Source organism: Euprymna scolopes, chromosome 40 (assembly GCF_053919585.1).
Source record: "Euprymna scolopes isolate OS-2025 chromosome 40, ASM5391958v1, whole genome shotgun sequence".
Classification (NCBI taxonomy): Eukaryota; Metazoa; Mollusca; class Cephalopoda; order Sepiida; family Sepiolidae; genus Euprymna; species Euprymna scolopes.
The window spans coordinates 42364895-42380238 of NC_136521.1; the positions used below are offsets into that span (position 1 = coordinate 42364895).

General features: G+C 34.4%; 1 protein-coding gene across 11 annotated transcripts in view; it reads right to left on the reverse strand.

The window, feature by feature from the left end:
- LOC145265500 (ankyrin repeat and sterile alpha motif domain-containing protein 1B-like) overlaps nucleotides 1-15344 on the reverse strand; it is a 903976-nt gene that overhangs the window by 352486 nt on the left and 536146 nt on the right. For all 11 annotated transcript variants that reach the window (XM_080121395.1, XM_080121397.1, XM_080121394.1 and 8 more), the window contains one exon: nucleotides 7704-7963. In XM_080121395.1, the coding sequence (XP_079977521.1) occupies nucleotides 7704-7963 (260 nt within the window). The remainder of the gene's footprint in view (nucleotides 1-7703; nucleotides 7964-15344) is intronic.

Below are 15344 nucleotides of genomic sequence, written 5' to 3' on the forward strand. Positions count from 1 at the left end.
AGGGTTTTTTAAACAAATGTAACATTTGCAGAAGGGGATGGGCCTTTTTTCCTGGTGATTCATGTGGTCAGTGGGTCAGTTGCTTAAGTATATGTCCAGCAAGTAGTCATAAATTTCTTGCATTGTCCAAAAAACAAACTAAAAAAAAAAAAAAGTAAAAAACAAAAAGGACAAGAGCTACTTATTGGTTTACTCTGTCCTGCTGTGAGTTGGGCAACAGAACAAAGCCACTATTTATTTAATAGTAAAATAATGGACAAACTATCAATTGAAACATCTGTCCGAGTCATTAGTAGCCACTTAGGTGTCTGGCTTGTGTTATTACTTATCTACATACTGCTTTTGAACTGTTTCTGATCCACATCTTTTATATATATATATATATACTAGCAGTTCAGCCCGGCTTTGCTCAGGCCTTATGTACTGTTCATAACTTTATGTACATATATATATATATATATATATTAAAATGTTTGAGTCATATCCAGGTAACCTACATCTAAAATTTCAAGTGTTTAGACCCAAAATTGGAGGAGGAGTTTGGTAGAGTCTGCAACAGTCAACTCTTTCAACTTTGACCACTTGGCAGCCAAATTTTCGACCCAAAAATTGATTAAAAAGCTTGCTACACGTCTGAATACCCTTTATGTAAAATTTCAAATGTTTAGACCCAAAATTGGCTGAAATAATTTGCTAGCGACCACAACGGTCAAATCTTTTGAACTTTGACCCCTAGGTAGTCAGATTTTCAGCCAAAAACCGATTAAAAAGCTTGCCCTATGTCTGAGTACACTTTATATGAAATTTCAAATGTTCAAACCAGAAATTGGCTGAGTAATTTGGTAGAGGCCGCAGTGGTCAAATTTTTTAAAACTTTGTCCCCAATTTGGACCCCTTAACATTTATTGTTTTGGGCTCAAATTAAATTTAAAATGTTGATCCATGTCCAAGTAACCTACATCTAAAATTTCAAGTGTTTAGACCCAAAATTGGCGGAGGAGTTTGGTAGAGTTTTCAATGGTCAAATCGTTAAACTTTTACCACTTGACAGCCAAATTTCATGATTCCCGATTTCAATTAATCATACCAACACTAGTGTGTGTGTATATATATATATATATATATATATATATATATATATATATATATATATGGGTTTGTATTATTGTACACATAGATTCGAAAAAGTTGTCAAAAAACAAATATATAACAAATAAATATTATCAAAGGCAAGATAAGTTACTTTTCTACCAAACTGGATATATTTTTTGTGTTTTTATTTAATCTAACATGTTTATTCAGCTCGAAAAACATGCAGTGTTTACCGATGTATTGGAAAATTCAAAATGGCGCCCGACTCTCTCTTTAACACGGTAATTTCGGGAAAAGGTGTTATAAATAATAAACTAGACAAAATACTATTAAAAAACCACCGAATATATGTCAACTTATGTCATGGTAACATATATTGAGTGAATTTCTAACAGTATTTTGTCTAGTTTATTATTTATAACACCTTTTTCCCAAACTTACCGTGTTAAAGAGAGAGTCGGGCGCCATTTTGAATTTTCCAATACATCGGTAAACACTTTATGCTTTTCGAGCTGAATAAACATAAAAACACAAAAAATATATCCAGTTTGGTAGAAAAGTAACTTATCTTGCCTTTGATAACATTTATTTGTTATATATTTGTTTTTTGACAACTTTTTCAAATCTATGTGTACAGTAATACAAACCCATATATATATATATATATATATATATATATATATATATATATATATATATATACTAGCAGGCTGCTCGGCATTGCCCGGTCATATTATATGCTTAAATATGATATTTTTATATTATATTGGACCCAATATATAGTAACGATTTAAAAAGTTTTTAAAAAAGTGACTCGTGCCCCACCACCAAGAATCGAAACCAAAATGTTTAGCTTCTGATTTACTTTTTCCTTTGACGTTAATGCCTGAGCTATGAAGACATGTTTCCTGCAAGGCTAAAAATTAAAACATGAACCAATAGCTATTACGTTATGCATGCATATTAGTAATGCCGTCATTGACCTTCACCTAGAAAATTCCATTTTTTTAATTTTCACACTTTTGCACCAATTTTCCCTGGCTAAAACCCACATATAAAGTTTCACATGGGTTCGAATATCCTATATATTAAGTTTCATGTCTGTAGACTAAAAACTGAGAGTTTGATAGGCAAAATTTTTTAAACAAACATATATACGCATACATAAATATATATAGAAAGAGGTTTGTGTTTACTATAACCGTTTTATCCAAATATTAAGCAAGTATAAATCATGTAGAATATCTGCGTTAATATAATTACACGTACTAGTTAACTAAAGATGATCATCCTATAAGAAAACCAAAAAATTTAATAGGGAATTAATTAAAATGAATGTTTCAAAGAATATGCAAATTAGCTAGATCTTTTGCAGATGAATGCAATTCCACAAGTCATATATAACAAAGTTGTATTTTCTTTTTAAATAACTAAATAAAAAAAGGGGTTTTAATATGAACATTAATACCCCCCCCACCACCACCACAAAAAAAAAAAAACCAAATTCATAGTAGTAAAGATATATACATATCACCCTGCATTGATGATTCCCGAAAGAATGAAACACTAGTGTCTGTAGGTATTAAAGTAAAATTATTATTGTAATAATTATATCAGCCCCTTTAAAAACCTCGGTTCTTATTGTTGAGCACTTGAAAGTTGAAATGGAAAGTCGGTCACCTAAACTCGCACGCGTAGATCATGATGTTATAATCATTAGATCACTATGACCGGATGTTACGACATTTAAAAATAAATGTTAAAATTTCAATGATATTTCTCCCGGCTGATTGACCGTGAGTTTTGTTCCTTGCTAATGGAGTCAGAAATGGCTTTAAAGCTTGTGTTAATCATGACACCCTGCACTGATGATTCTCAAAAGGATGAAACACTAGTGTCTGTCGGTATTTAATAATTATTATAGTAAATAAATATATATATATATATATATATATATATATATATATATGCAGGTCATTTAAAAAGTGAAGTCTCCTAGTTTTCTTTTCAAACTCAAAAAGTTGAAGAGCTATAAAGGCGGGAATGATACTATTAAAACAACAACCTTTCATTCTCAGAATTTATTTTTTTACATACGAGGGGTGTGCAATAAGTAATGCCCCTGACCCACTTCCCATAGCAGTAGAGCAACGAAACTTGGCACAGTTATTAGTCTTTCTCTACATAGGAACCCACCCAGAGTTATGTATTTCTCCCATCGTTTGATGCAGCTCTCGAGACCGTTTTTGTGGAACACCCCAGGTTGGTCCTCCAACCACGACTTGCTTTCAGAAATCAAGGCTGCATCATCTGGGAAACGCTTTCCTTTCAAAAACAACTTCATGGCTGGGAAGAGGTGAAAGTCAGAGAGTGCAAGGTCAGGAGAGTAGGGAGGATGGGGAAGGATTTCATAACCACACGCCCCTGCTTCTGATCTGGCGACATGCGAGTTGTGGACCAGAGCGTTGTCCTGTAGGAGGAGGGTATCTTTGCTGATCTTGCCCCACCTCTTGATTTTGATAGCTTCCCTTAATTTCCTCAAAAGTGAAGCATAATAGGCTCCTGTAATTGTGGTACCCTTTGCCAGGAAATCTGTCATCACTACTCCGTCATGGTCCCAGAAGACTGTGAGCATGATCTTGCCAGCAGAGGACTGCACCCTTGCCTGCTTTGGAGGTGGTGATGCCAAGTGCTTCCACTGCATTGACTGGGCTTTGGTCTCTGGATCATAGTGATGGACCCAGGTTTAATCCTGTGCAATCAGTCTTTTGAAAAACTTTGACTCATCTTCTTGGCACATCTCCACATTCATCCTCAAGCACTCAACGCATTCTCGCTTTTGGAATGGTGGGAGCAACCTGGGAATCCATCTGGCAGACACCTTATGCATATGCAAATGGTCATGAATGATAGTTTCCACAGACCCTTTACTAATCTTGACATCTTGGGCTATTTGGCGAATACTAATGCGCCGATCTTCCAAAATGGCAGCCTCAACTTGACGGACAGATGCCTTATCAATGGCAGAAGGAGGTGGGGGGAGGTCTGGGAGCTGTTTCCACAGACTTCCGGCCATGTTTGAATTCACGATGCCAGCATTTTACAAGGTCATATGATGGGGCATTATCACCATAAGTTTCTTTCATTTCATCAAAAGTCTCCTGTTGTGTGCATCCTTTCAAATCCAAAAACCGGATCACTGCTCGACATTCAACAGACTCCATTTCACACCTGACTCAGTTCAAACACCTGTAAAACAGAAGCCACAATTAGTTCAGAGCTGTAATTTTCCACATAACCCGTAGAGATATAAATCATTGCACATGCAAAATTTCAGCAAGATCAGACAACTGGAAGTGGGTCAGGGGCATTACTTATTGCACGCCCTTCGTAGTAACTACCATTGTCAATGTACTTTTGCCAGGAATTCAATTCTCTGCTTCTGACACAAGTCCATGACACTGATGATTCCCGAAAGGATGAAACACTAGTGTCTGTAGGTATTAAAAAATTATTATTGTAATATATATATATATATATATATATATATATATATATATGTGTGTGTGTGTGTGTGTGTGTGCAGATGAACATATAAAAAAATTATTTTATATAGTTCAGATTGATAGAATCAATTTCCAAATCAAAATGAAGATCAATATTAAATATTTAAACCTTTGAACGACATAATCACATTGACGTACCAGTTCCCGCTGGATCACCAAAGTTAAGCAACATTGAACCTGGTCAGTACTAAATGGGTGACCATTTGGGACTTCCAGGTGTTGTATTTGCTCTCCGCTTATCTCGGCATTGTTTCCAGTCATCCTGAACTTTTCCTTGCCACTGTACTCAAACAGTGCCGATTCAGGAGAGGTGTGGTTGGAAATTGCACAATCCTTGCCTCACAATTACACGCACAGCTGTCCCTACAAGTTTTCACCTATATCAGCTTCATCTTGTCTGCTGACAATTATTCGAACGTTTTTTTCACCTGAATATCGTGTGGCAAAAATTAAGAAAAAGCAATTGATCCATAAGCGTAAATGCAACATTCTGACTTTCTGTCATTGAATACTCTAACTGTTTACTGTTTATGCCCAGCGACTTGGCATTTATAGGTATTTAACTTCCCATAATTCCTGTGTTAATTTCTGGTAGCTTGGAGGTAGAATACCAGCCTACGGCGTAAAGGGTAACTTTGTGACTGGGTTCGAATCTCCTGATTGGCAGTAATTGTCACTTCCTACACTAATAATTGCATAACCATGAAACCAGTGTCTGTAGGTAAAAAAAAAAAAATAATTGTTAATATTTATTTAGAAAATACTAGTAGGCTGCCTAGCGTTGCCCAGTCACAAAATACGTTTAAATTTTATTTTAATTTATGCAGATTTTGTATTCAATTATTATACAGTAAATTCTCTAATGATTATTATATTGTACCAAATATATAGTAGTGATTTCAAAAATTTTAAAAAGTGACTTAGGTGCCATCAGCTAGAATCAAAACCAAAACATTTAGTACTCCAACCCGAGTCATTACTGTTTAAGCTATCGTCAGACAGATAAAATAAATAGTAAAATATGAACAAACGTTAACAGATATTTGCGCATCCATACAAGAGCACTTTAAGTCGCCTTACACCTGCCAAGTCGCCTTACACCTGCCAAGTTCGTTATTTTTCAAATTTGACCTTTTAACAGCTATTTTTACCGGTTAAATATCAAATTGAATTTGTTCCACAGGTCCAAATCATCTATATATCAAGCTCGGGTGTGTAGAATAAAATATTACAGTTTAAATTTGGTAGAAATCATTCCTCACAGAGACAAACAGACAACAAGGTCACTTTTATATATAGAAAACACCGGTCCACAAAAAATGCAATCATTTGACCTGCCTCGCGTTGCTCTGTGACCTTGCCTCTCGGGGAAGATGCATTTTGACAAAATAGAGACAGGCAGACATTCAGTCATAGTGAGTTTTATATATTAGATTTATATATATATATATATATATATAAAACTTACTATGTCTGTATCTGACTTGTTTTCTATGATGCATTAACCTGCAAAATTGATTGCATATTTTGCAAACTTCTCTCTGATGAGAAGAATTGCTTTCTTCAAAAAAGCCAAGTACATCCAAGGATGGAATACTGCTGCCATATCTAGGCAGGAGCTGCTAAAAACAGCCTATCCTGCCTTGACAGAGTACAAAATAGACTTCGTGGCTTAGTGGGGGATGCCCTTTTCTCTACCCTGCAACTTCTCTCCCACAGAAGAGACGTTGCGAGCCTATCCTTGTTTTATCGTTATTTCCATGGCAGGTGCTCATCTGAACTCCAATCTCTGGTCCCCCCTCGCCAATCTTTCACGAAAAACACCCGTCTAGCTGAATCCACTGTGAAAAATTTCCCCCACTCTATATCTGTGCCTAAATCAAAACGCGGATTCCATGAACAAAGCTTCTTTCTTAGAACTGCACGCCTGTGGAACTCTGTTCCGTCTGCCTGCTTCCCTCCGGACTACAACTTGGATGTCTTCAAGTCCAATGTTAACAAATTCCTAATGAACCACCCCCTTAATTAAACACTCCATCAAATCTCCACACTAACGTAATGTACTTGCAATAACCCTTATCCCTGAGTGGCTTCCGGGCCTTGATAAGTGGTGATCACTGTGTAAAAAAAAAAAAAAAAAAAAACTCCATGGAATAAGGAGTTTTCTTGTTTTATTTGTACCCCTTGTCGAATAATTAAACTTTTGTATACCTTCCTTATGGTTTTTTGAAAATTTGAATATTTTCACTGTCAAGATTTTTATTGTATGTATATATATATATATATATATATATATATATTAGTTATCCACGGACTGTTTTGCTGTATCACAGCTCTTCAGTGGTGATAGACGAGCAACCATCCCAAGTCAAGAATCGGATCTGATAATTGGCAGTTCTATAGTAATATCCTTTCTTTGTTATTTTAACAGCTTATAGCACAAGTAATATTGTTATACATCTATAATATGAAAATCTTACATATTTATATATTTGATTTGCTATACTCAAAAATTTAAATGTACATATATATAAATAAAAATTATATACATACGGATATGTTTGTGTGTGCTTATATGTATATATATATGTGTGTGTTGGTTAAGCAAAAAGACAGTATTTATCATCCGGATTCAATCAACCCCAGTTAAGACATTGACCTTGGTGTGTCATATCTGTCATCGTCCCTGTAAGCCAAATGCAGGCCTTCAAAATCACCTTAGGACACGTGAGAGGATACTTAATGGAAAACATGAACCTTGAGACGGCAATTATCTGTGAAGAGGCTGCAATCATCATTTTATATATATATATATATATATATATATATATATATATATATATATATAAAAACATTAAACTTGAACAGTATTAAAGGCTAAAAATTTAATAGGTAATACATACAACATACACATACTTTAATTAATTTCAAAGGAAGACATTGTGTGTGTATGTATATATATATATATATATATATATATATATATACATGCATAAAATTTTAATTGATGGTACACCTTTCTACTTTCTTAGTCGGAAACCTTACCTTAGCCCATTCTTCGCTGTCGTCAAACGAGTGCTCCTCGCCGGGCGGCCACATATCGACACGGGCCGAGCCACCCGTCATCGATTCCATAGTTTCCATTCCCTTTTCCATATCACCTTTGACGTTCATTGACGAAGACATGTTTGGGAGGACAGCGTTGAGAGAACGTCGATTCCCAGACGCGGGCCTTCGAATGACATCATCACAGATTTGGGACTTCACTTTACGAGAACGACCACGAACAGAACCACGTAAGAGGCCTAGAAATAAAGAAAAAAAAACAGAAAATGAAAATTAAATAACGTATGGAAATTTGAATCATTGAAAAGTAAAACAATCGTTGGGGGGTCATACTCCTGTAATAGAAAAAAAATGATCCATTATTTTTTAAAATCATATTTATAATAAAGTGTACACACAATAGTTTACATGTTATTTACACCTGTTTCCAAACGATGTTTATTTTCTGTTATACAAAATCATACAAAATTTAGTTGCAACAGCAATTTCTTCAAAACATCTGCAAGTCTGACTTTGTGTTAGAGTAACAATAACCAGAGTGCTCACTTACTTCTCCAAAAGCATATATGATAGACCTTCCCGTGAATTTTGATGTACGAGCTCCACCACAAAAACTAAGTTGTTTGGAAATCCACACAAATGATTTATTTATACTGGTGAAGGCTTTGTGCAGAACCAGCCACACTGAGCATAGAGTAGACCTCAGTTTTTTCGTTATCCTACATGTATGTTTTAACACAGACTGGGAGTGCATCTCTCCTAGTGAATTAAACGCAACCCCAGATACCAACCTGGAAATTTCTATGTCTTAGCATTGTACATACAGCACCTAGCCTTCCCAAATGGTCACCCATCTGGTACTGGCCAGGCTCATCGTTGCTTAAATTCGGTGATCTGTCAAGAACTGATGTGCCAACATGATTGTGCTCACTGACTTCTTCAAAAGCATATATATATATATATATATATATATATATATATTTAAAGGAGATTAGAACAATAGTCTAAAGAGCTGAGTGTATTTTAATGTAACAGTGAAATTACTAGTTTAATTAAAATACAGGAAATAGAAAGTGCTCGTTGTAATTTAGATATATAATAAGCTCGATAGTTAAATGTCCTAGAGCTAATTCAATATTAAGTAATGTGATTGATAATTTAAAATTTAAAAATTTATGGTGTCTTTTAAATTCAATAAAAACCCTTCAAAATTTGCTGACGAGGAGACCTTGCTTATTAAAAAACTATATGCAATTATTGTACATAACTTGATGTATAACACAATAAAAAGCATTGTTTTCCGAAACGATCGTACAGATAATTGATTTTGTTATTGTTCCTTCTTATGAAACGGATTTTTAATTTAATTATAATTTGATTTTTAAATTTTAAATTATCAATCACATTACTTAATATATATATATATATATATATATATATGTGTATTATTTTTTTTAAAATATAATTATCCACTGACATATGTTTTGTCGTCTATGACTCATCAGAGTGGCCGCTTCCCATTTGGGGATACCAAATTGGTTAAAGGGAAAGTTATTCTTAACTCGCATTTAGGTAAAAATGCTCTTTCGTATAATTCATTACAAAACAAGTATCGCAAAAACAAAAAGAAATAACATCTCTCTCTCTCTCTCTCTATATATATATATAACATCTCTCTCTCTCTATATATATATATGAATATTTTGGCAGCAAGTCATTACTCAAGTACGTCTGATTGAACACGACCGTTATTCATTTTCCGATTTTTCTGTATATCTTCTCCATTCGCCGAGCCAGCTGAAATAAAAAAGACCACTCGGTGGATGGAAAAGGTATCCCCTGTTGCTTAATCAGACGTGCTTGAATATTTGAATATATATATGTATATATATATATATATATTGAGTGGAGAGCCATTCTTGTAATAGAAATTGATGCAAACAATGATGGCAAAAGAAATAACTATCGTAGAGAAAAGAAAATTATCTAATTGCGAATATTAAATGTAGTCGTCCGAAACAAAAATTGCCAGCATCGATCCCATTAGAAAACTTGGAATTATAAAGAATTCCAGGGAAAAATTGGACGTATTAATCCAGACAGCATCTGCAGAGCATAGATCCCTTTCTTATGTCAAGACGAAAAGCTATGACTGAAGAACTCCAAAAGATTCAGTATATTTTATGCAGCGATTCTGGTACCTGATTAACACACATAATGTATAATTGTCACTTCTTGGCAGAAGTTTGTCATCTCTTCAGTTAAGTGTTGTGCGTCTATGTGCACGTAAGTGACTTTTTAATCCGGCTTTAGTCCTACATTAAAGTACACGTGACATAAAAACCTTCCTTCTTGTAAAGGTGATCGCATGATAATATTTTGAATTTTCGAATGTCGTGTCAGGACACTTGTAGATTTTCAGATTAGACAACAAATATGACAATTTAGTATTTCTGGGTGTACTGTAAAAGCCTCCTCATAAAACTGTTATTCCTGTCTTTGACTGTGTGATTTCAGATGATTTACAAAACCAGCTTTTGACAAAAAGTCGTTGCCACATATAGTGCACTTCAGTTCCTGTTGTAATTTCTCTGACATATTTTGGTCCTGCTTTCTTAAAACATGTTTTAAGGCAGCAAGATCTACTTACCATCAACCTCAAGAAAACATGTTATGCATTTCCCGTCCTATAGGAATACCATATGTTGAACCAAACATCTTGGTTGATGGTAAGAAGTTAAATGTCACAGACAATTTTGTATATCTGGGTAGTATGCTGAGTAAGGACTGTGCGCTTGATGCTGAGATAAATCATAGAATAGCCAAAGCCAGTTCTGCTTTTGGCAAACTAGTTAGATCGGGGAATCACATCAAAAACAAAGCTAAGTGTTTATGAAGCATGCATTATCACTACGCTGCTATATGAGTCAGAGCATTGGACAACATATAGAAGGCATCTCAAGTTATTGGAAAGGTTTTACCAAAGTTGTATTCAGAGAATACTTAATATTTACTGGAGGACTCTAACGCCTGACATTGTAGTTCTTGAATGATCAAATGGTATTGAAATGAAAATCATTCAAAATCAGATGCGCTGGACAGGACACTTGGTTAGGATGAAGGACAAAAGACTTCCTAAACAACTGTTTTATGGTGAGATAGATAAGCGTAAAAGACCACAACATAAACCCAGAAAAAGGTTTATGGATTCTTGAAAAAACAACTTGAAAATATGTGAGATGGATGTACATAACTGGCAAACCCAAGCGAAAGATCGATCACTGCGGAGACAAACCATCAGAGAAAGTTTTAAGATATACATACATACATACACATATATGCATATACATGCACACACATATATACATACACATATATGCATATACATACACATATATTCATATACATGCGCATACACACACATATACGCATATACATATTCATTTACACACACATTATATATGCATACACATATTCATATACATGCACACACACATATGCATTCGCACACACACATATATATACATACACATATTCATATACATTCACACACATACACATATTCATATACATTCACGCACATACACATATTCATATACATTCATGCACACATTATATACACATACACATATATTCATATACATGCACATACACACATTATATGTACACACACATATATATAATGGCTTCAAAACTCTTAATTATAAAAATGGTGTTTTAAAAAAAATGTTTTTTTTTGACCCAAGTAAATTTGGCATAAATACAAACAAAATGCAACACACATACATAAGTATTAAGTGAAAATATAGGTTAATATCTACATTCTTTAAATTATTTATAATTCAACAGGTTTTCTTGCATTTAATTTTTCAAGATATATGGACATAAACATATGGGTTCAGTGGCCTAGATCGTTGGCGTAAGAGTAGAATGACTTGCGTTATAGACAGGCTGCTAAAATCATTTTATGTCTACTCGCTTGGCAAACATATATTCAACGATGAAAAATAATATCACGTCGTCCAGAATGATGATGTTGAGGAGGAAGAGGATGATAAGGATAAGGATGGGGATAATGATGATGTCGATAATGATGAAGAGGATAATGGTGATGATGATAATGATAGTGATTATGATGATGGGGATCATGATGCTAATGAGGATGATGAGGATAGGGATAATGATGAAGAGGATAATGATGATGATGATGATGATGATAGTGATGATGTTGCCAATGATGAGGATGGGGATGATGATGCTAATAATGATGTTGAGGAAGATGATGATGATAGTGATGATGATGATGATGATGCTAATAACGATGAAGAGGAGAAGGATGATGATGATGATGTCGATGATGAGGATGGGGATAATGAAGAGGAAGAGGATGATGATGAGGACGGGGATTATGATGATGCTAATAATGATGTTGAAGAAGAAGATGATGATTATAATGATAAAGAGGAGGAGGAGGATGGTGACGATGATGATGATGATGATGATGATGATGATGATGATGATGGTGGTGGTGGTGGAGGTGATAGTGATGATGATAAGAAGTTGTGTTGTCCCTTTCTCATATTATTTTCGTGGTAGTTGTTTGAGTGAATTCCACTCTCTATGTAACAGAGCGCACATGAGCTCATGTGAGAAAATCAGCAGCAGCAGCCGAAGGATAGCTAGCTCGCGAAAATATCAGCAGCAGCAGCCGTTAAAGCCTGTATGCAAATTAGCAAGTGTGCGTGAGCTTGTGTCACAAGAAAAGGAGAGAAAAATACACCACATAGTCGACAGAGAAGCAAGTTGCTTGCCGGGAAAGATGGACGTGTGAAAACGAGGATGGGAAAGCATGGCTACAACTGTTATCAGGTGGCAGGGACACAGACCTTTAAAAAGCACTTTTTTTGCAAGATAATGAAATGGAAGAACAACGAATAAATGCACTTCATTTGCACTTAAAAAGGTGCACGTCAGATTTTTATTTCCTACTCATTTTTGTTTGTTTGTTCCTGCAATGGTACATCTAGTGCCCCTCCCACCTGAAAAAGAACATTCACAGCAAGAACTCATTTAGCTACCACAACTGAAAAGAACCTTCTTTTCTACTTAAAGCCAAACGAAACTTCGAGTTTCTTTCTAAGAACTTCTCATCTGTGGGACACACTACAACAAGACTGCTTCCCTTCTGACTACAGCATATTCGTCTTAAAGTTAATATCAAATATTTGTCAAGATGTTCTCTCGAGTAATCAAACTCTGCTCTTTTCACTCTTAATTTCCAATCCTCTCATAATATTGTTCATCAACCACTTGACAATCCCATTAACCCTTATCCTTGTGTGGCTTCTGGCCTTGGTAAGTGTTGTTTCATTAATGCAAAAATGGGGAGGGTGGAGGGGTCATCGCCATTCTTAGTTTTTTCAAATTTTATGGAGAATAAAAGTGAACCTTAGATTTACTTTTTGCAGCCTTGTAACTCTCACATTTTTTTTTCATTTTTGTCTTTTAGTTCTCACGTTCCATGTGCGATGTTTTCTGACAAAGTGTGAAGAATTTCTGTTTACCGAGTCAGAATTAATTCATCTAACATTTATCGTTAGCTAGTTTTTGATCTTGAAGTTGTATTTTTTATTTTTACTTTATTTTAGCTCCTTACATCAAGTGGCTTCATACTGTGTCTGGAGCGATTTCCATGAAACAACAAAAACTTCACGTTAAGAGCAAATAATGTTTGAAATATACCGTAACATAGAAAACATTACATAAATGTTTTTTGCGTGTATATTAAGTTCGTTTTAATAATTTTTAAATAGAAAAGTACATTTTAATATAAATGTCAGAGAGAGAAAAAAAACCCTCAGCATTATAGGTATGTAGATAGATATATTCAATAAAGTTATTCAAAATTGCCACAATTAATTAAGCTCAATTAAAATGGATTTACACTTGCAGAGCATATATAACTTATTTAAACTTTCCAAAGTCACAGAAATATTTAATCAATTCACATTGTTTTATTACTGCATCTTACACGTGTTTCATTGAATGGCATGAATATACCAAACAAATCATCAAAGACTTACATTAGTTCCTCAGGAAGAAATATATAGTATGACTTTATTTAATAAAGTTATATATATATATATATATATATATATATATATTAGTATGGTTGCCTGGCGTTGCCCGGGTGTTTGGAGGTGTATGCTGAGCAAAAGAAACGGTCAATTTTTTTTAAATTTGACCCCTATTATGACCCCTTAACATTTATTGTTTTGCGCTCAAATCAAGTTATTAAGTTAGATCCATGTCCAGGGAACCTATATCTAAAATTTCAAGTGTTTAGACCCAAAATTGGCAGAGGAGTTTGGTAGAGTTCTCAAAGGTCAACTCCTTGAACTTTGACCCCTTAACAGCCAAATTTCTGGCCGAAAACCGACCACATAGATTTCCCCAAATCTCAGAACCCTGTATATCAAATTTCGAGTCTGTAGACTAAAAATTGACACAGTTATTGCGTAGGGAAATGTACACAGACACACAGACAGACAGACACACATTCACTTTTATAGATATATATAGATAGATATAAATATATTTACACATATTTATTTTTTTTTCAAACAGTAAAAAAATAAATAAATAAATAAAAATATTATTTATCTATGTCAAAAAAATTATATTCAAGATGAAGATACTACTTAATCGTATTATCGTTGACTAGCATGGGTGCCGGCGTTGCCCGGGTGTTTGGAGGTGCGTGCTGAGCAAAAAAGAAAATATTAAAAAAAACGGTCAATTTTTTTTAACTTTAACCCCTATTATGACCCCTTAACATTTATTGTTTTGGGCTCAAATCAAGTTATTAAGTTAAATCCATATCCAGGGAACCTATATCTAAAATTTCAAGTGTTTAAACCCAAAATTGTCGGAGGAGTTTGGTAGGGTTCTCAAAGGTCAAATCCTTGAACTTTGACCACTTAACAGCCAAATTTCTGGCCGAAAACCGATCACATCTCAGTAACCTGTATATCAAATTTCGAGTCTGTAGACTAAAAATTGACAGAGTTATTGCGTAGGGAAATGTACACAGACAGACACACAGACAGATACACAGACACGTTCATTTTTATAGATATATATAGAGAGATATATTTGTTTAACAAAAATATATACGTATACATAAATATGGAAACAATTTTGTGTTTACTATAAACTTTTTTCGCAAATATTATGCAAGTATAAATCATGTAGAATATCTGCATGAATATAATTACAGGTAATAGTTAACTAAAGATGATTATCTCATTAAAAAACTGAAGCAACTAATAGGGAATTAATTAAAATGAATGTTTAAAAGAATATGCAAATTAATTAGATCTTTTGCTAGTGAACGCAATTCCACAACCAAGATATAAGAAAATTGTATTTTCTTTTTAAATAAATAGAAAAGAGTGTAGTACCTGTTCTGCAGATGCTGCACTTAAGATAATTTGTACCCGTCAATGGAGGGGAACCCCTCTATACTGGGACAATTATTATTTTTGATAACCTACTTTTAGGGGAGCTGGTTTTTACCCCACATTAAAAACGGCCTTGTGTCTAATTTGCTTTGGGGGG